This window comes from Dermochelys coriacea, chromosome 9, assembly GCF_009764565.3.
Source record: "Dermochelys coriacea isolate rDerCor1 chromosome 9, rDerCor1.pri.v4, whole genome shotgun sequence".
Lineage (NCBI taxonomy): Eukaryota > Metazoa > Chordata > Testudines > Dermochelyidae > Dermochelys > Dermochelys coriacea.
Window position 1 is genome coordinate 44,375,798 of NC_050076.1, and position 21,037 is coordinate 44,396,834.

At 49.8% G+C, this 21,037-nt stretch overlaps 1 protein-coding gene across 3 annotated transcripts in view; it reads left to right on the forward strand.

The window, feature by feature from the left end:
- Positions 1–21,037, forward strand: part of LOC119861924 (glypican-5-like) — a 652,536-nt gene that overhangs the window by 154,779 nt on the left and 476,720 nt on the right. For all 3 annotated transcript variants that reach the window (XM_038417713.2, XM_038417710.2, XM_038417711.2), the window contains exon 3: positions 900–1,594. In XM_038417713.2, coding sequence (XP_038273641.1) covers positions 900–1,594 — 695 coding nt within the window. The remainder of the gene's footprint in view (positions 1–899; positions 1,595–21,037) is intronic.

Here is a 21,037-nt window from a genome sequence, read left to right on the forward strand (position 1 = left end):
AAGTGATTCTTACTGTCAACTGGGCTTTTTTAGACTTAATATTATAAAGCTTCATCGCTGATTCTGATAATGATACAGATTGCTGAATGACAAGACTGAGAGCAAAGTGTGAAAACAAAGATACTATACATTAGTGAACAAGAATATTCCCTCTTATTCAATGCAAATATTATAAAATTGCTTATACTGCATGAAGAAAAGGAGTACTTGTGGCACCTTAGAGACTAACAAATTTATTTGAGCATAAGCTTTCGTGAGCTACAGCTCACTTCATCGGATGCATTTGGTGGAAAATACAGTGGGGAGATTTATATACACACAGAGAGAACATGAAACAATGGGTTTTATCATACACACTGTAAGGAGAGTGCATGGTAAAGCAATTATTGTAGAACTGGGTTCTTACAGTTGCAGTGCATTTCATCATAAAGCAATCCTACCAGCTTGCATTACTGTCACATAACAGCAAGACATAGGTTGCATTGAAAGGGTTCTTGTTGATTCAGGAATTTGATGCTTGATTTCTTGGTTCACTTGTACTTGTTACTAGAATGTCTGACTGTTCATTGTAAACTGGAGATATGTCATTTATTGGTCAAAAAGAGTGTTGCTTTGGAAATGTACCAAATGGACCTGCCAACATACAATGGCAACTACTAAAGCTGTGTGGATTTGCCCTGCCAAGTGTTGCTCATGGGCCTGAACCAAAGCCCATTGAAATCAATGGGAATATTTCCATAGACTTCAGTTGGCTATGGATCAGGCACTAAATAGTCAGAATCTGGTAATCTTGTTGGGGCAATCTGCCAGAGTCATATAATTTTATTATCAGTGTCCCTGTGCATCAATAAGTTATAAACCACTTTTCTCTCAACCTCTAACGTGTCTATGTTTTGCAGAGGCCTTTGAGTCATTGCTTCGCTTTGCAGAGAATCACACAACCTCCCTGTTTGAGACAGCGTACAGAGCCATGGCAAAAGAAGCTGCAGAGCCTGTCAAAGAACTTTTTACAGACCTCTCTCTATACATTTTGGGTGCTGAGACTACAGTGGAAAATGCAGTTTTACGGTTCTTCGACAGTCTCTTTCCTTTGGTTTACAGTCGGCTAATAAACCCTGGAATTATAGATTTATCAGAGGAATATACCGAGTGTCTACGACTAACAAGACAAGACATAAATCCCTTTGGACGTTATTCTAAAGAAGTGGTTACAGAGCTGTCAAAATCTCTTTGGGCAAGTAGGATGCTAAACCAGGCCCTCAATATGGGCATTGAAGTGATAAACACAACTGAACATGCCGCTATTACAAAGGAATGTAGCAAAGCACTAGTGAAGATGCAGTACTGTCCACATTGTCAAGGACTGACACTAATCAGACCTTGCGTGGGATATTGTCTAAATGTAATGAGGGGCTGTTTGGCCAGTGTGTCAGAGCTGGATACTCAATGGAGGGAGTATATCTCCGCACTGGAATATCTGACTAATGAAATGGCTGGGTCACATGATCTGGAACTTGCACTTCTGGGAATCAGGAATTCAATCAATGAAGCCATCCTGCATGCACAATTGAATGGGCCACAACTCTCTGCCACAGTAAGTACTCCTTAATTGTTTTGAAGTTCACTTTTTCGCTTTTGTTATTTGATGATCATTTGATGTTTTTGCATCAATTAGCAGTCAACAAGACCTTTGTCAATAGTGCATGCATATATCACAGAAAATTACTATGGGATTCAGTCACGACAGACTTAAAATGAAATGAAGAAAATTGTAGACTTTCTGTGGGAATTTGCTAAATAGAGAATTTAGAGTACTTTACAAATCTGGTCAATGCGTGGACTTCAGTTGCACATTTGCATGCTAGAACTCCTAGCAACATTTTCAGAAATTATCTACCAACTGGGGATTTTTTAACAAAAGAGACAGGGAGATTCCAAAGTGGGGTATTTAGGAAAGTGGGATTGTGAGTATAAATATCTCTATTTGCTAAGAATTCCTAAAAGCACTTTCTTTAGTGCTAAATATCAAGCTATCAGGAGAAAAAAACCAAGAAAGAAGGGGGGCGGGAAGGGAAACAGTAATATGATATGATGACAATGAATAGAAAATCAATGGAGAATGGAAGAGTAGTGAGATTATTAAAAGCACTATTTAATGTACAACATTTACATGAGTGAAGGCTAAAATATGCTGATAGTGGATCCATTTTGTATGGCTGGTGGGATTAGGGAGGCAGAGCTAGGGATGTTAGAATTACACAATAAATAATGGCAACATATAACTGACAAGCCTTCCGATAAATTGTTGAAAACTGGGCCAGAAATTATTGAAATGACTAATGATGCAGCTGGCTAAACTTGTATGAAGTCCAACACCACCATCAATAAAGAATCATGACAACTGTGCTCAAAACAGGGTTGAGACTAATCTAGGAAAATTCAAATTGATCCCCTTGACTTAGAAGAGAAGGAAACCATACTGAGAACAAGTGAGAAGAAAATGAGTTGCAGAACTTTAGAAGGTTAATTCCTGTGCTGAACTTGGCTTACCATATGATTTAGGGGAAAAATACTTGAGAGACTAAAGAAAGGGAAGGCATAAAAAATGCAATTCCAAACCAGGAAAATTTGTGCCAGATGGACATGCCAGCATGGCAAACCTAAATATTTACAGTTTAGAGCAATAGTAAAAATATCAAATTCATCAACACTTTCAATTTTGAACAGATAAGGCAAGACAGTGAGAGCACAAATGAAAATGTAAAAAAATAAGAATATACTATATGATTAAAACATTTGTTTAATACATGCTTAGAGGCATTGCTATGGTCCATGTTGTCTCAGGCGCAAGAATGTTTTTTCGTCAATCATGCTTGAATTTGTGGAGACATTTGCTGCTCTGTTTGGCATCCAAGGATAAACTCAGAACATTAGGACAAGGTTGTCTGTTTTCATGGAATGATCCATGATGGTGTTTTCATAGGCATCTTGTGCAGTGTGCGTGAGCCATGGAACTTCCTTCCATTTGATGATGAGTCCATGGTAGCACCATAGAGCACTGTATGCTTAAAAAAACCTCCACCCATAACCCAGATACTTGAAGAACAAATTATCAGTGTTAGAGACCCATTCCACTCCTCCATCCTGATGCTATTGTTGTGATACATTAGAGGTCGATACGGTGATCAAGATACTTTGCATATTTCTATGTATTGTATAAGAGGTGCATCTGGTCACTCTGAAAATTACAGTATGTAGACCAAAATCTCCCCTAAATCAGATCCATGCATCTCCATTGACTTCGAAGGAGGTAAATGAGAGCAAACTTAGGCTTTCTAACTATTGCAGAAAAAATGACCTGACACATACATTGCATTTGTTATAGGAACTATTATATTTTAGCATGCGTTTTTATGTCATAATGCATTGCATTTGTCAGCACAATAATCAGCATGCTGTGATTTTGTCATTTAATGTTGGGAAGGGGAAAATACACAATGCAGGTGAATATCAGATAATCTAGGATCTTATCCTGCACCTTGAAGTCAATGAAAATTTTGCCTTTGATTTCAGTGGAAGCACAGTTGGGCCTTGAAGCGTCTTTCAGGCTGAGAAAGTTTCTGCTAATCCTAATGTCAGTGTCTCATCTGAATCACACATGATTCCCTTTCATTAAACTTAAACATTTTCAGATGATCTCAACTAGATAACTACATGGAATTCTTTATTCTTCTTTTCAAAGATCTTCTCATTTGCTTTCACTAGGGGAATCTCAGTGTACGAAGAAGGCTGTATATTCTTTTTCTTTATTATTTTGTGGACTGATCTTTAGGCTGAAATTGTGTGTTTTGAAGATGAAAAGTATACTGCGGTTCATTTTATCCTCAGTCTTGCACCCATTTTAGTTTTCAGATTTCTGTAGGGTAAGATTATATTTGTGTGACAGAGCACATTCTGGTATTTTGAGTAAGTGTGCAGTCAGATATTGGTTTAAAACTTTCATGATTAGTTACAGGAGATAACTGTTATTTAGAAGTGTGACAGGATCGGGCCAGATGGCTATAGGAGAGTAATAGAAGGCAGATATATTAGCCCCAGGCTAAGTAGGTCCCTTTTTCCCTGGGTAAGGTAACAGGGAAGGTTCCAGAACAATCAGGAACCTTCTGGAGACAATTAAGCAGGCTGATTAGAACACCTGCAGCCAATCAAGAAGCTGCTAGAATCAATTAAGGCAAGCTAATCAGGGCACCTGGATTTTAAAAAGGAGCTCACTTCAGTTTGTGGTGGGCGTGTGAGGAGCTGGGAGCAAGAGGCACTAGGAGCTGAGAGTGAGAACGCGGACTGTTGGAGGACTGAGGTGTACCAGCATTATCAGACACCAGGAGGAAGGTCCTATGGTGAGGATAAAGAAGGTGTTGGGAGGAGGCCATGGGGAAGTAGCCCAGGGAGTTGTAGCTGTCGCAAAGCTGATCCAGGAGGCACTCTAGAAGCTGCATTCCACAGGGCCCTGGGCTGGAACCCAGAGTAGAGGGCGGGCCCGGTTTCCCCCCCAAATCTTCCCAACTCCTGGTCAGACACAGGAGGAGTCGACCTGGACTGTGAATTCAGAAAAACGGCCAAGCTGAGGACTGCCGTGAAGCTCCAAGGTGAGCAAATCCGCCAATAAGCGCAAGACCCACCAAGGTAGAGCAGGAACTTTGTCACAGAAGATTAAGCCCAGTTATGCTCTATTTCCTTTAGTCAGGCTAGTTTCTCAGAAGAAATGGATGAGAGTTCTGGCTACAATTTTAGAACTTCCAGTTGTGTGATGGCTGATTAGATTCCTAGGGCCTGATCCTCAAATACACTCATTCCCCTTTATGCTGCTCTGACAGTATTTGTATCTATTATATTTATTTGAAACATGCTTTCACATACATGAACTTCCCATTCCTTTTTATATCACTATGTAGTGATCATTTCATGTTTATGAAGTTTATTTTTCAGCTTCAGGAAACAACGAGATGTATATCTTTTACGACAGCAATGTCTATAATAAACACTGTACTTCATTCAGTAGTAAATACTCTAACCATGGAAAACTCAATCCAGAAACAGAGCAGTACTTGTCACTTATCCTAAGCCAACTTTAATTAATGCACCTTCTCTTTTAGGAAACATTTACAATTTTTGAAATAGCCACATGAAGCTTACATGCTAAAAATTAAAGTTTCATATTAGCTGATTGGCTAATTGAAATGAATAATGGAAAGCTGGCTATTTTTTACCATGTGAGGAAAAGGTTAAGTAAACCAACAAAGTGCTTACTATACTTTTTACTCAAGAGAAACTTATTTCATATGTGTAAGAAAAAAAATCTATTTGCATGAATGGTGTGTAATTTCCTTGAGACTGGCCTATAGTGATCTGTTCCATTACAGCCAAAAGACTTGTCGGATTCACCTGGATGGTATGTGTGAAAGGTCACCGTTAAGCTATTAGTACTCTCTTTCTCTTCAGATTCCTATAGAACAGGCAGTGCCATTTGTGCAATGAGGCTGGCATACACCCAGCTACTTAAACTAACGCGAGTCTGCTATGGGCTGCAGCATCAGCAATCATAATCATTATTTTCTGTTTCGTCTGCTGGAATCTAATTGTGTGTCATATTGAAAGGAATGCTGACTGCCTCATGGTGCCAGATATATAGACCTAGCTTGTTTACTCTTGATATCGCTTTGAGTGAGGCTTTCCTCTTCTCCCTCCCCCTCCCTTTTTTATTTTTTTCCATTCTAAAGCTAGACACTTAAAATCAACCTTCATTGTCTGGTCCAGTCTGTGTATTTCATGCATCAGTACATTTTTATTATTTCCTGCAAGGTGGAAGAAAGGTACGCCTGAACAAAATGCTAATTGAGGTGAAGCAGGACTGGAATGCATGCTGGCAACTGTGGGAACTATATACAAATTTCTTATCCAGGGATAAGCCAAATTCCCACATTCACTGTCAATAAAAGGTCACTCTCCCTCAAAAATGATGATTAAGGAAATAAAGGCTTTCAACAAAGCATTTAAAATGTGATTTTAGTCCATTCCTATTCAGCAAAGTGCATAAGCACATGCTTAACTTTAAGCACATGCATAGTTCTGTTTACTCCAGTGAAACTTTAGCAAATGTTTGTGCATTGATGAATGGATGCCACACTCTCTGCTGTATATCTATTTGGGGGTTAGTAACTCTTGGAAAGAAATCAAAGTAAGGTGGTATTGCAGCTGGGGCTGATAGGGACTTGGTTGTGGAATCCTTCTTCACATTGGTGAACAGTTACTAATTCAAATAGATACGTACATTTCATAAACTGCAAATGATGCCACCAGAATGATTCATGAGTAAGTACTCACCAAGGTGAGTGAGAATTCTGTAGCTGGGGCTAATGAGATTAAAATCTGATGGAATAAATTCATCCCTAGTGCATCTCCATTGATTTAGAGTGAATTTGACCTTATGCCTTTTTTGATCTTTCTGCACATCACCTTTGGAGTGTTCAGTCTGATATAATATTTTTGGCAGGGAAGAGAATATTTGCTAAAGGCCTATGAACTGAAAGTGTAAAGTAGTAAGGTAGTGGTAATTTAAAGGTTCTCCCCTTTTGGGAACATTAGCATTTGCTTTTCCCTTGAGTCTGCTCACTTTCCTTCCAGATTACCCCTACTTAACCCTTTCTCATTTGTAGCTGGTTCTGAAAGGAAGGATGGTCCAGTGGTTAGAGTACTAGCCTGGGGCACTTGGGAGAGCCAGGTTCAATTCCTTGCTCCTCCATAGACTTCCTGTGTGACCTCACGCAAGCTACTTAGTTTCACTGTGCCTCAGTTTCCCATTTGTAAAAAAGTGGATAATAGCTCTTAATATCTCACAGGAATGTTGTGAGGCTAAATACCATGAGGATTGTGAGATGCTCAGATACTACAGTAATGGAGACCATATAAATATAGCAAAGATAGATAGATTTTTTCCCAGATGAATATGCTGTGTTTGACCACAGACCCTTGTGTATTTGCTTCCTGTAGAACCACTGGGAAAGAAGGAGGTTTGGGTGGGGCTGCCCAAATGGCTCCCAGGACCAATCACTCATGAACCTCATGGGACTCAGATGGGACCTACTACACACTGTCTCATACAAAGGGATTTTAGGGCTGGGATGGACTTAGGCTAAACAGGTTAAATGCAGCATTTCGACATAGAGGGAGAACTTGCCCAGATGGAGGATTGACCTGGAGTTCTGAAGGATGGTACTCTTTTCTCTGTCATTGCTCAAAGTTAATAGCATCTGTGTAGATTACAAACAAAAACAGATGTATCCTTCATCTGCATCCATTCATGTATTGGCCAAGAAGGTATTAACTCTGACCAGGAGTCAGACTCCCTCCTGCAGGTGCAGAGTGGTGCATGATGTGGGGACCATGGCCAAGGGAGGTCAGGATTCTGTGGAGTTAAGGCTCCTTGTATTCTTTGTCCCCCACATATGCCTTTGTACAAGGCTAAATGCAATCTGGTCCTTTGAGTATGGCCAGAAAGTTTAATGGAGAGTTCTGTTAATATTGAGGAGTTGAAAACAGAAGTAGAAAATATTTGACAGCCTTTAGAAATGTAAAATTTGTCTAGGGCAAAGTTCTGCAATCTCTACACAGGCAAAACTCCCACTGATCTCTGGCAAAACACCTATTGACTTCAATAGAAGCTTTGCCTGACAGCTTGATCCTGTGTGAATGCTGATAAGTAATGCATTGTAGCATTCATGGGTGGTGCTGAGCCATAGTGACTTTTCTGCTCACAATCCAATAAGGTGGGCATTGCAGGCTGGTGGGCTTGCAAGGACTCTGTGTCTTATCAATCTTGGGAAGTATTGAGCTGCTTGCTGTGAATATAATGGTTTTCTTAGAGCCCTTGGACACATTTCTGTGCCAGTAGCTGGCTCTCATGGCTGACTGCCCAATTCTCAGATTTTTCTAAGTGCAGCCATTAAGCACATTTGAGTGAACCAGCCAAACAAGTTAAAACAGGCTGGTCAGTGCATCATTTGCAATCACTGGATTGCATTTAAGCACTTAAGCTTGCAAAGGTGCTAACTGTTGTGTTTGGTGTTTTTCTTAAGCTGCAACTGCTGGAGTCATGTGACTACATGAAAATATCAGCTCTCATTTAAAATAAAAAACCCCTATAACTTCTAATGCTGCTACTCATCACTGCTCAGTTCATTGGCACAAAGACAGATGAGTTAGGAGCCCAACTCCCATTGGTTTTTAATGGAAATTGGACACCTAACTGCCCCTTACGCCTTTTGAGAAGCTTCCCAGTGAGATCAACAGGTTTGTTCACATTGCTGAGCACCAAGAATATTTCTCTATGCTATTTACAAACCTCTCTGCATAAGTGTTGGGCAAATGCTGAGTGCTGGTATCACAGGATTCTTTCACCACTATGGGCACCTTCTCCTGGCCACTCAGAGAATTAGGTAGTCCTTCACACTCCAGGGCTAGAGTGAGACTCCTCCAGCTTCTGACCCACAGCCCTCTTATAAGGGCCAGCTGGGACCTGATTGAGCTGGCCACAGCTGTGGGCCCCACTCACTCAGCTTCCCCAGCTGTTCTTAATCCCTTTTACCCAGCCCCAGCCCTCTCCAGGACTGCTTTTAACCCCTTCAGGCATCTATGAGCAAAAACCTGCACTCCTTATGAAGGGTTTGGTCTTCCATGCTGCTGAATGCTACTGCAAGAAACGAAGAGCCAAAGCTCTAACACCCGGCTGTGACCACCCTGCTACAGTCCAAACACAGCTCTCTTCACCTAGGGAGTGACTGCAAGCTACTTCGCTTCAGCCCTCAGCCACTTTCAGATACTGGGCTTTATATGGGCCCCTCCTGTTCCTGTCCAGCTGAGCCCCCTCTCTTTATTTAATCCCTGCTCCCTGGCTCCTCCTCCAGGTGCAGCCTGGGCAGTTAATTGGCCTACCTGGCTGCCTTAACCCCTTCAGATCTTGTACAGGGTGGTCACAGTTGGGTGTTAGTGCTTTGGCTCTTCGCTTCTTGCAGTAGCATTCAGCAGCATGGAAGACCAAACCCTTCATAAGTAGTGCAGATTTTTGCTCATAGAATAACATTGTAAAATTGAAATAACATGGATTTATTGGGTCTAGTTATTAATTTCAGTAGGTCTGTTCATAGGCTCACTGGTTTACCCATAAATTTTTCTTTGTAGGATCAGGGTCTTAAAATCCAAGATTCAAAAGTGTTGATTTGTACAGCAGTACAACACAGAAAATACAATTTGGCAGCTCCTCAGAGGAAGTAAATCAGTAGAACTACACTGAAGCCAATGGAGCTATGGCTCTTTGTGTCACCTTCGAATCTCCTCCAATCTCTCTCCTATACATCAATTTCAGGTATTAAATGAGAAGAAGAAAATACTCAAGTATCCATATAAAATCTTCATGAAGCACAAAGAACAATCCAGACATAGGAATATGTGTCTTTCCCACATTCTGTCAACTTCCTCTTTCTAAAAATAAACCTAATAATGCTATTAATATTAATTTGGCCAAGAAGAGGAGAATTAACTGACTGAAATCAATAATAATGCCTCCACATATAAACTTGTGTATGCCATTATTAAAACATACTTATTTTTTCCTTGATGAACTTTAGTATGATTGGTATTGGGGGAAAATTGACATAGCTTACAGAGCTCTAAGAGTACAAATGGCAATATAGTTTCTTTCAGTGAGAATATATCTTGGTCTACATTCTCTTTTCTTTTTCCACTGGATCTTTCCCTAACATCTTAAAATTGCCACTTACATGTCAGAAAAATCCCTCATTTGCTAACTACCATCCTGTCTCCATCCTCATTTTTCCCCCTTAGCTCTTTTCTCACAATTCTTCTAGCATAACCTCCCTAGCCACTCTCAGCCCCTCTAATTGTGCCTGTCCTTCTCAATTAACTCAGGTCACAGATCCCTCTGCCTTCTCATAATACTTGACCTATGATCAGCTCTTGATATAATGATCACGCTCCATCATGCTTTCTGTCAGCTGTTGTTTTCTTTAGTACAGTCAGTTAATTCTCCTCTTCTTGGCCAAATGAATATTAAAAATCATGGATTCAAAGATGAACTAGTAATGAAAAGCAAACGCAGACAAGTGACACAGAAAACAAATATAAAGATGCCCTCTCAGGCTTAACACTTCTCCATTAGCTAAATTCCCTTCTCCAATGCAAGTTGCCTATTGCCTGTGAATAGTTTCCCAGCATGCCCTCTGTCCTAGAGGGGATCCAGTGCTTCATAGACAACCCCCTCCTTAGATGCTGGCTCTCAGTTTCTGGATAGCTTTCACTTCAAACCCTTTCCCTTTTAACAGGGTTTTCAGGTTTTTTCCTTTTTCTCAGGCTGTGACCTGGTCTGCGCTCCAGGGTTAGGTCAACGTAAGCTGCCTTGTGTCAGCCACACTGTGGAAAAGTCGTCACTTACATTTGATTCCTGCCGACATAAGTGCCTCTCTACGCTGATTAAATAAGACCACCTCCCCAAGAGGCATAGAGTCAATGTCAATGTAGTTAAGTTGACACAGTGTCAGTATAGACACAGCATTGTTTACACTGACTGTTACTGGCTTTCAGGAGCTGACCTACCCCTGACTTTACAATCAATACAAGTGCTCCTGGTAAGGATGCAAACTGCTGGCGCAAGGAGCCAAGTATGTGCACACACAAACAAGTTAATAACTACACTGGCTGCATGCCGAAGTAACTTAGGTCAACCTAAATTTTTAGTGTAGACATGGCCTATGGTAATTCATGGTTACATGGAGCAGCGGGGTTTGCCAAACTGGATTTGTTTGTTTGTTCAGTTTCAAGTTGTTTTGGTGTTTTCCCATTAACTTAAATGGTGTACCATTGTCTCTTCTTGGTTGGACAATGCTAGTTGCTTGGGGCTGGTTTTGTGTGAACACCTGGCCTGGTAGGTGCCCTTACTGCCTGATTTATTCACAACACTGCTGTGAGGTGATGGTGTAGTTAAAGTATTGATTCAATTACAATTTTCTATACATTGTGACAAAGCTCTGTCCTTGCCTCCGTGGGTCCCGCGTTTCCTGGCGGATTTCGCTAGCCTCAAAGGCTCACTGTGACCCTCCATGTAACCCTTCTTTCTCTAGAGACAAGGATCACAGTCTACTGAGCCATTTTCATCATAAGCCAGCGAGGGAAGTGAGGAGAAGTTATCTTTCCTTGCACAGTCTCTGTTGTCTCCCAGTCTCAGTGATTAATCAGGGGAACAAGGGTGGGTGTGGGGAGCCCGGGCCCACCTTCTACTCCGGGCTCCAGCCCAGGGACCCTAATAGTATCAGCTATGGTAGCTGACCTTTTAGAAACATGACATGTACAATTCCCTGGGCTACTTCCCCCACAGCAGCCCTCACTTCCTCAAACTCCACTTCACCCTTACCTCAGGGCCTCCTTCCTTGTGCCTGATATGGTGTGTACTACTCAGCCTCTCCAACAGCGCAACTTCCTCCCACAGCTCCTGACATGCACACCCACCTGACTGACTGGGAGGCTTTTAACTAGTTTCAGCCAGCCCCTGATTGGCTTCAGGTGTCTAAATCAACCTAGCCTTCTCCCTGCCTTCTGGAAAGTTCTTAATTGGTCCCAGGTGTCTTAATTGACCTGGAGCAGCTGCCATTTCACTTATCCTGGTACCAGGGATTTGGTTAGCCTGGAGCGAATCTCTCTCTCCCCCCACTGCTCTTCCATAGCCTTCTAGCTTGGAGGGAGGTGGGAAGCTGCTACTCCTGCTGCTATTAGGCCCTAAACTCTCCCTGCTGCTCCAGCTGCTCCCCTGGCTGAGCCAGACACCCCCTCCCCCGTTCTCTGCTACCTGGTTGCTGGACCCCCCCCACTCTCGGCTGCTGCTGCTACTGCACCAACTGCAGCCCTGGGGGGGGGAGGGGGCTGCTAGCCCACTCCCCAGAGAGGAGGAGTGAGGGGCCCAAGTCACTGCTGTTGTGGACACCACCACCACCACCACCTGAGAGGGGTCCTTTCTGCCTGCCTGGACCACCACGTGGAGTTCCTGGAGCTGCTGCTGTGGAGTCTGCTGCCTGGAGCTGCTGAAGCCCCGAGAAGGAGGAGAAGAGGATCATCTACCAGTGGGGGAGCACCTAGAGACTTTGCAGACCACCGTGGAGGGGGTCCTCAGACTGAGTAATTTTCGAACTGTGCTCTTGTGGTGGGGGTCTTGACTGTGTTTGTAGGGACACAGGGGGTGTGGCGTGGAGCTACCCCCCGATTCATCTGTGTCCCCCCCCAACCTCCACCACTACTACCACCACCGCTGCCTCCTCCATCGCCCCCACTGGCTGTATACCATCTGCCTCAGCTCCTGCCTCTGGATTCAGCTGCTTGCTTGGCTTGCCACGCCCTATTTCCACCCTTTGGGCCAGAAGCAGCAGCCAGCTTAAAAAAAAAAAAAGACTTGTGCAAGTGCACGTGGGCACATGTGCCCCCACCCAGGATTGCCTACCCCCCAGCTTTGCCCTTTACTACCTGCCCCATTTGCCACTTGTAGCTTTGCCCCCCCTTTTGCCCCAGCCCCCCTTACTAGCTTCAGTTTGTTTGCCTGCCCCGCCCATTTCCTTCTGCAGCCTTTGTTTGCCCCGCCCCAGTCTCTGAGGCTAGCCCCTTGGTTTCCCTGTTCTACCTCCAGACCACTTAGCCCCTTGCTCCGTGTGCCCATGCCCCTCCCATGCGCTTGTGCAACTCCCCATTTTAGTTACAACCCTTTTCACTGCACCCCGAATATTGTTGTATCCCCCCGCAGTGCACCAAGAGGAGCCGGAATTTCCACCTTGTGTCGGTGACTGACCCCTAACCCCTGATTGCCCCCCGTCCAGCCCACCCCTTTTGCCGCCCTTCTCCCCTGCCTGCAGCCTAGCGGGGAGGAGTGGTCGACCTGCTTTCCCTCTCCCCTCCTCCTTCTGGTGTCTCCCCTTCCCTCCCTACTCATGATGGCAGGAGATGAGACGGGTGGGACCCCTCCAGCAGTCCGAGCTGCCCCTCCCCCGCCTGCCCCTCCATCACCCCCCAAGCTTCTACCTCCGCTGCCGAACCATCTGCCATCACCCCCACTGGGGCACCAGCAGTGACGGGCAGTGGGGCGACCTCCACTGCTGCCACGTCTCTCCCCCCCTCAGATTTGGGGGGAGCCCCCCCAGCCATCAGGAAGGGCCAGGGGAAGAAGAAGGGGAAGAGCCCCACTAAGAAGTCCAGGCCCTCCATGGCAGGGGCTACCCCCAATGCCTCGGCTCCACCACTGGCTGGAGCATCCCTCCCCGCTGTTCCCTCCACCAGCTCTGTGGGTGTCCCTCCCCCGGCCCCCAGGGCATACGCCCAGGTGGTGGCAGCCCCCCCCTCCTGCTGCTATATCATCTCTTCTGCCCACAGTCTCCACTACCATCTATAGCGGCCGGGTCCCCTTTCCCACCATGACCAGGAAGCACGGCGTCCGTTGCCTCCTGGTGCCCGCCTCGCCCCACGTGGAGAACTATGTGCGGGCGTTGGCGAGGGTGGTGGGGCCCACGGCCATTGTGGCGGCCTCCAAAATGTATGGCAAGGTCGTCTTCTTCTTAACATCGGAGGCCTCTGCCCAGGAGGCGGTGGAGAAGGGCCTGACAGTAGGGGGCGTCTTTGTCCCCGTAGAGCTGCTAGAGGACCTGGGCGTCCGCCTGGTCCTGACCTCTGTCCCTCCCTTTCTCCCCAATGCCGCCCTTTTACCCACCCTCTCTACCTTGGGGAAGCCCATCTCTGTCATCAGCCCTCTCCCGTTGGGCTGCAAAGACCCCGCCCTCCATCACGTCCTCTCGTTCCGCCGGCAAGTGCAGCTTCAACTGCCGCCGGCGGCGCGTGATGGAGAGGCGCTGGAGGGGTCCTTCCTAGTCCCCTACCAGGGGGCCCGTTACCGGGTGCATTATTCCACGGGGGAGGCCCGGTGCTACCTCTGCTGGGCGATAGGGGACGTCTGGAGGGACTGCCCCTTGGCCCGGGAAGAAGGGGCATCCGGGACCCCCGAGCCCCGGCAGGGCACCGGCCCCATCATCGCCGCGCCCTTGGCTGCCTGGTGCCTGAAACCACCCCTCCTCCTTCCCAGTCCACCATTGCTCCCGCTCGGGCCCAAGGGGCACCTCCCCAACTATGCCCAGATGAGCGGGAGAGTCCTGCTCCCGCTGCTTGCAATCTGGAGGGGCCTGTGGAGGAGGGGGCGGAAGGGACACCGCCGGGCATGGGAAAGGGCCCGCCCCAAGGGGAATCTTCCCTCGTGCTGCCCCACTATTACCCTCTTGAGTCCCTGAGCCACCGCCTCTGCCCCCTGATACAAGCCCTGCTAGCCAGCCCCCAGATGATGCCATGGAGGGCTGGGCCCTAGTCCAGGGGAAGCGGGGCAAGCGGAAGGCTCGAGCTCCGCTCCTTCCATCTGACACGGAGGCCCCTCGGAAGACCAGGAAGGGGGGCACCGATGCTGAGCCTTCCGCTCTACCCACGGGTGTGTTCCATCCACCAGAGCCGGCTGGAGATGACGTGGCATCACTGGAAGGCAGTATCTCCCCTCCACGGGAGTCCCTCCCCTCCAAGACCCCCGAGGCGCCATCTGAAACCCCAGTGTGCCCCGAAGCAACTGTCACGTCAGGTGCCGGCAGGGAGAATCCCGCGGTGGCAGAAAATGATTTCCCATCTGTATATGAGGAGATCGAGGCCCTGGATCTGACCCCGGTTACGCAGGGGGAGGACGACCCTATGCCAGCGGGCCTCGATCTGGGCGACTTCACTCCAGCCCCCCTTTCCCCATGTTCCCTCCCCCTAACCGTTGCTTCCACTCCCACCTCCGAGGAGCCCCTGGACTCCTCCATCAACTCGGCTGCAGAGGGCACCCCGCTGAGAGCCGCCGAGCCTGTTGAGGCGATGGCCAGTGCCACGCAGCCGGGACCTGAGCCACCAGGGGCACCCCTCGCTGGTGAGGAGCATTCGACCTCCTTCCCGGGAGAGGGCCCTACAGAAGATAGTCCACCTCCTGATGCCGTGGCTGCCAAATCCACCATAGAGCTTGTGCCCGGCATCACTGAGAGCACTCTCCCCGCCCAGACTCTCACCTCTAACCCTGCCCCTGCCCCTATCCCATCCACCTCCCAAGATGTTATTGCTGCCCCTGGGGCTGTCTCCTTCCCTTTTCCAACAGATGACTCCCAGGGAGCGGCCTTTGTGTTTACCCGTCCTGACCCACCAGGGGCTGCTATCCTCCCTCCGCCGCCACCTATCGCCCCAGCATTCAGGCCAAATCATCAGGAGCCCCGTCGGGAGTCTGCACCCTGTCTGCCCGTCTCAGTGGGCCACGGGGCAGTACCAAGGGCCCCGTCAGGGAGTAACCAGACCGTAACCCCAGCCCCCCATGCGCTGCGAGCGGAGTTGCGGGAGTTCCTAGAAGACGTCCGTGGCTCCCGCAACAAAGTCCAGCTTGCCCTCCAGCGATGGGGGGACTTTAATCAAATCCTCCGGGCCGCAAGGGCCCTCATGGGGGAAGGTAAAAGGACCGGGAGGCAGGGCACCGCGGCCTACCAGCGGGTCCGCCTCTTCTGTGACTCCTTACTCACCTACGGGGTGGGTCACGGACTGCTGCGCTGCCCGTCGGGAGCCACGAGCGTCCCTGCTGGCGAGGATCCCCCCCAGCCCTCCTCATGGCACCTCTTACCATCACAACATTGAACACCCACGGCTGTAGGATGGGTCTCCGCAGGTCCCAGGTGCTCTCCTTCCTTCGGGAGGGGAGGTACTCTGTGGTTTTCCTGCAGGAGACCCATACGGATCCGACCGCCGAAGAGAGCTGGCGGCTGGATTGCGGGGACAGGGTCTACTTTAGCCACCTCACAGTTCGTACGGGTGGAGTGGCGACCCTGTTCTCCCCCGACCTACGGCCCGAGGTGCTGAGGGTCGCCGAGGCTGTGCCGGGCCGCCTACTGCACCTCCGGGTCAGCATGGAGGGGCTCGTAGTCAACCTCGTCAACATCTATGCCCCGGCAGTGAGCCCGGAGCGGCTGCAATTCTATCAGCAGGCGTCCGCCTTCCTCGGCACCTTGGATCCTCAGGAGTGCCTGGTCCTGGGAGGGGACTTTAACATCACCCTTGAGGAACAGGACCGCTCGGGGACGGAGCAGAGCCCGGCCACTGTCGCCGTCCTCCAGGAGATAGTCGAACACCACTCCCTGGTGGACGTCTGATGCGACCACCACCCGGATGACTCTTCCACGTTCACCTTTGTCCAGGTGGAGGCCCATCGGTCACGCCACTACTGGTTGGACAGCATTTATTTATCACGCTTTCATCTTTCACGAGCCCACTCCTCCAGCATCTGGCCAGCCCCTTTTTCTGACCATCATATAGCCACCGTGACAGCCTCCCTCTGCGCAGAGAGGCCGGGGCCGGCCTATGGGCATTTTAACAACAGCTTGCTGGAGGATGCGGGCTTCGTGGCGTCCTTCCGGGAGTTCTGGCTGGCCTGGCGAGGGCAGCGGCGTGCCTTTCCCTCGGCGTGGCGGTGGTGAGACCTAGGGAATGTGCGCGCCTCGCTCTTCTGCCGTGACTACACCCGGGGCGCCAGTCGACGGAGGGATGTGGTGATAGAGCAGTTGGAACGGGAGGTCTTAGAGCTGGAGAGGCGACTGGTCGCCAGACCCGAGGATCCACCCCTCTGCGGAGCGTACCGGGAGAAGCGGGAGGAGCTCCGGACCCTCGAGGACCATCGAGCCCGGAGTGCCTTTGTTTGATCCCGCATCCGTCTCCTTCGGGAGATGGATCGCAGCTCCCGCTTCTTCTATGCCCTGGAGAAAAAGAGGGGGGCTAAGAAACATATCATCTGCCTACTGGCAGAAGATGGCACGTCTCTCACGGATCCAATGGAGATGTGCGAGAGGGCGAGAGCCTTCTACGCAAGCCTTTTCTCCCCGGATTCGACCGATCCTAATGCTTGCGAGTGCTCTGGAAGGAGCTCCCAACGGTCAGCGTGGGCGACCGAGACCGGCTAGAGCTGGCTCTCACTCTGGCCGAGTTCTTGGAAGCCCTCCGTCGCATGCCCACCAATAAATCTCCGGGCATGGACGGGCTGACTGTGGAGTTCTACCGCGTGTTCTGGGACGTCCTCGGCCCAGACTAGTCACCGTCTGGGCCGTGTCTTTGCAGAGCAGGATCCTCCCTCTTTCATGCAAGCGAGCTGTGCTGGCCTTATTGCCGAAGAAGGGGGACCTCCGCGATTTACAAAATTGGCATCCCATCTCGCTCCTCAGCACGGAGTACAAAGTTGTGTCAAAAGCAATCTCGCTGCGGCTAGGGTCCGTGCTGGCGGACGTGGTCCACCCAGACCAGATCTACGCTGTCCCGGGCCGCAGCATCTTCGACAACCTATATCTGGTCCGGGACCTTTCGGAACTCGGGTGTAGGGATGGTCTGTCGTTCGCCCTCCTGTCTTTAGATCAGGAGAAGGCGTTCAACAGGGTGGATCACGGGTATCTCCTGAGCACTCTGCAGGTGTTTGGCTTCGGACCCCAGTTTGTGGGTTTTCTCCGGGCGCTGTACGCCTCCGCAGAGTGTTTGGTCAGGCTCAACTGGACCCTGACCGAAGCGGTCAGCTTCAGGCGAGGAGTACGGCAGGGGTGCCCCCTTTCAGGCCAGCTGTACGCTCTGGCGATCGAGCCCTTCCTCTGTCTCCTCCGAAGAAGGTTGACAGGGTTGGTGCTGCGGGAGCCGGAGTTGCGGCTGGTCCTGTCAGCGTACGCTGATGATGTGCGTCTCGTGGTCCAGGACCCGGGCGACTTGGCGCGGGTGGAGGCTTGCCAGGCCATGTATTCGGCAGCCTCCTCCGTGCGGGTCAACTGGGTCAAGAGCTCTGGCTTGGTGGTAGGGGACTGGCGGCAGGCGAGCTCCCTCCCACCCGCGCTTCAGGCCATCCGGTGGAGCACAGGTCCGCTGCTCTATCTGGGCGTTTACCTTTCTGCCACGCATCCCTCTCCGCCAGAGAACTGGCAGAATTTAGAGGGCGGGGTGATAGAGCGGCTCCGGAAATGGACAGGACTACTCCGGTGCCTCTCCCTTCGAGGGAGAGTGCTGGTGCTTAATTAACTAGTCCTGTCTATGCTCTGGTACCGGTTCAACACCCTGGTCTCGGCCCCGGGTTTCCTGGCCAACCTCCGGACATCGATTCTGGAGTTCTTTTGGTCAGGACTGCACTGGGTCCCTTCAGGGGTTCTCCATCTACCTCTGGAGGAGGGAGGGCAGGGCCTAAAATGTCTGCTTACTCAGGTCCATGTCTTCCGCCTCCAGACCCTGCAGAGGCTCCTTTATGGTGCAGGTAGTCCGGCGTGGAGCATACTGGCGTACGCCTTCCTGTGCTGCTTCCAAGGGCTCCGATACGACCGGCAGCTCCTTTATCTCCATCCGAAAGGTCTTCCGCGAGACCTTTCCAGGCTGCTAGTCTTCTACCAGGACCTCCTCCAGACCTGGAAACTCTTTTCAGTAACCAGGTCCGTGGCGGCCACCGAGGGGGTAGATCTCCTCACGGAGCCCCTGCTACACAACCCCCAGCTCCGTGTGCAGGTGGTGGAGTCCCGCTCGGTGCACCAGAGGTTGGTCCTGACAGAGGTCACAAGAGTCGGAGACCTCCTGGACTATGACCGGGGAGACTGACTGGATCCCCTGACGCTCGCTCAGCGCAGGGGGCTCCCCAGACCTTGTACTCCCCGGTGCATACTTCAGGAGGTGAAGGCCGCTTTGCCGTCCGCTGCTCGGGTTCATCTCGACCGGGTCCTGCACGAGGGCATGCGCCGCCCACCCGCTACCCCAGGCCCACCGGACCTTTTAATTGGACCCCTGTCCCGTGGACCCAACCGACTCCTTCACTGGAAGCCGGCTGCACGAGATGCAGCCGGTCTGCTTTCAAACCGCGCCAAGAAAACACCTCTACACGCTCGTGCTCCACACCCTTCACGCCCGCACCCTCGTGTCCTGCCCCGATATAAAATGGCGGGACCTCCTGCCACCTTTGGAGGGTGAGGAGCCCCGGTGGGCCAGCCTATATTCCACCTTAGTCCCAAGGCCCGCCGGGGATGTCAGTTGGCGGCTCCTTCACGGAGCCGTGAGCACGGGCGTGTACTTGGCGCGGTTCACCTCCATCCCAGACACCTGCCCCTTTTGCGGCGTGAGGGATACCCTAGCACATGTATACTTGGAGTGTGCCAGGCTGCAGCCCCTATTCTGGCTCCTCACCAATATTTCATTACGTTTTTGGTTGCACTTCTCCCCTCACTTTCTCATTTATGCACTCCCTATCCGTGGCCCCACAAAGTCACGGGATCTCCTGGTCAACCTCCTCCTGGCCCTAGCTAAAATGGCCATCTATAAAACCAGAGTGAGGAGGTTGGCCGATGGAGTCTCCTGTGACTGTGGGGCCTATTTCCTATCCTCGGTCCGTTCACGTATCCGGGCAGAATTCCTCTGGGCGGCGTCCTCTGACTCCCTTGACGCCTTTGAGGAGCAGTGGGCGCTGTCCGGGGTTCTCTGCTCGGTGTCCCCGTCCGGTACTCTTCGTTTGACCCTTTGACTGCACTCCTGTCCCTGTTATTTCATTAGTTGTCCCCTGGAATCTTTTGGGTATCTAGGTCCTGTGGATCCCCTTTTAGGCTGGGGGGGATCCTTTAGCAGTGGACGGGCTTCGCCCACCCACTTCCCGGATCCCAATAAGACTACTTTTCTATAGCCATCTGGCCTTACCCCGTCACATATCCCCCCCCCCGCTCAATACCATAGAGTTGGGCAACTTGGGATGCCAGGCAGTATGCTCGTGACAGACCATCAGCATTATCATGGTGGCATCCAGCCCTGTGCCGTTTGCGGAACTGGAATGGTTGGAGGGATAAGAACCACCTGGTGATCCTTGCATTCTTTTCCTTATTCTGCTGCATCCACTGGAAGGGTGCATGGTCCGTCACAAGAGTAAATCGCTGGCCTAAGAGGTAATAATGCAGTGTCTCCATAGCCCATTTGACAGCAAGACATTCTCTCTCGACTACTGCATATTTCTGTTCTCTTGGGAGAAGCTTTCTGCTTAGGTAGAGGATCGGGTGTTCCTCTTCTCCCACCATTTGCGACAGAACTGCTTCCAACCCCACCTCGCAAGTGTCTGTTTGTAAAGTAAATTCCCTGTTAAAGTCTGGGGCTATGAGTACGGGGTCATTACAGAGGAATGTCCGAAGGTCTGTAAATGCCCTCTCTGCTGCGTCGGTCCACTTTACCATGTCTGGACCTCGGGCCTGCACCAGGTCCATTAGGGGACTTGCCCTAGTGGTGAAGTGGGGAATAAACCGTCGGTAGTAGCCTACCATGCCTAGGAACGCACGGAGCTGCTTCTTTCGGGTCAGCCAGGGCCAGTTTTAAATTGCCTCTAGCTTAGTCGTTTGGGGCTTCACTATGTCCCTTCCCACAATATATCCCAGGTACCTAGCCTCTGCTAGCCCTATGGCGCATTTAGCAGGATTGGCAGTGAGGCCAGCTAGCTTTAAGGTGCGCAATACTGCCTCAACTTTCTCCAAGTGGGTTCCCCAGTCTGGCGTATGGATGATGACATCATCTAGGTATGCAGCTGCATAATTAGTATGGGGGCGCAGCAGCTTCAGCAGCTTATCCATGAGGTTCTGGAATGTGGCTGGGGCCCCATGTAGCCCAAAGGGAGGACGGTGTACTGGAATAGCCCATCTCGGGTGGGGAATGCTGTCTTTTCTTTAGCTTCTTTGGTCAGAGGAATCTGCCAGTACCCTTTTGTCAAATCCAGTGTAATCAAGAATCGGGCACTACCCAGTTGGTCAATCAGTTCGTCGATGCGTGGTATGGGTTATGTATCAAACTGGGATATTTCATTCAGTTAGCGAAAGTCATTACAGAATCTCATGGTACCGTCAGTATTAGGCACTAG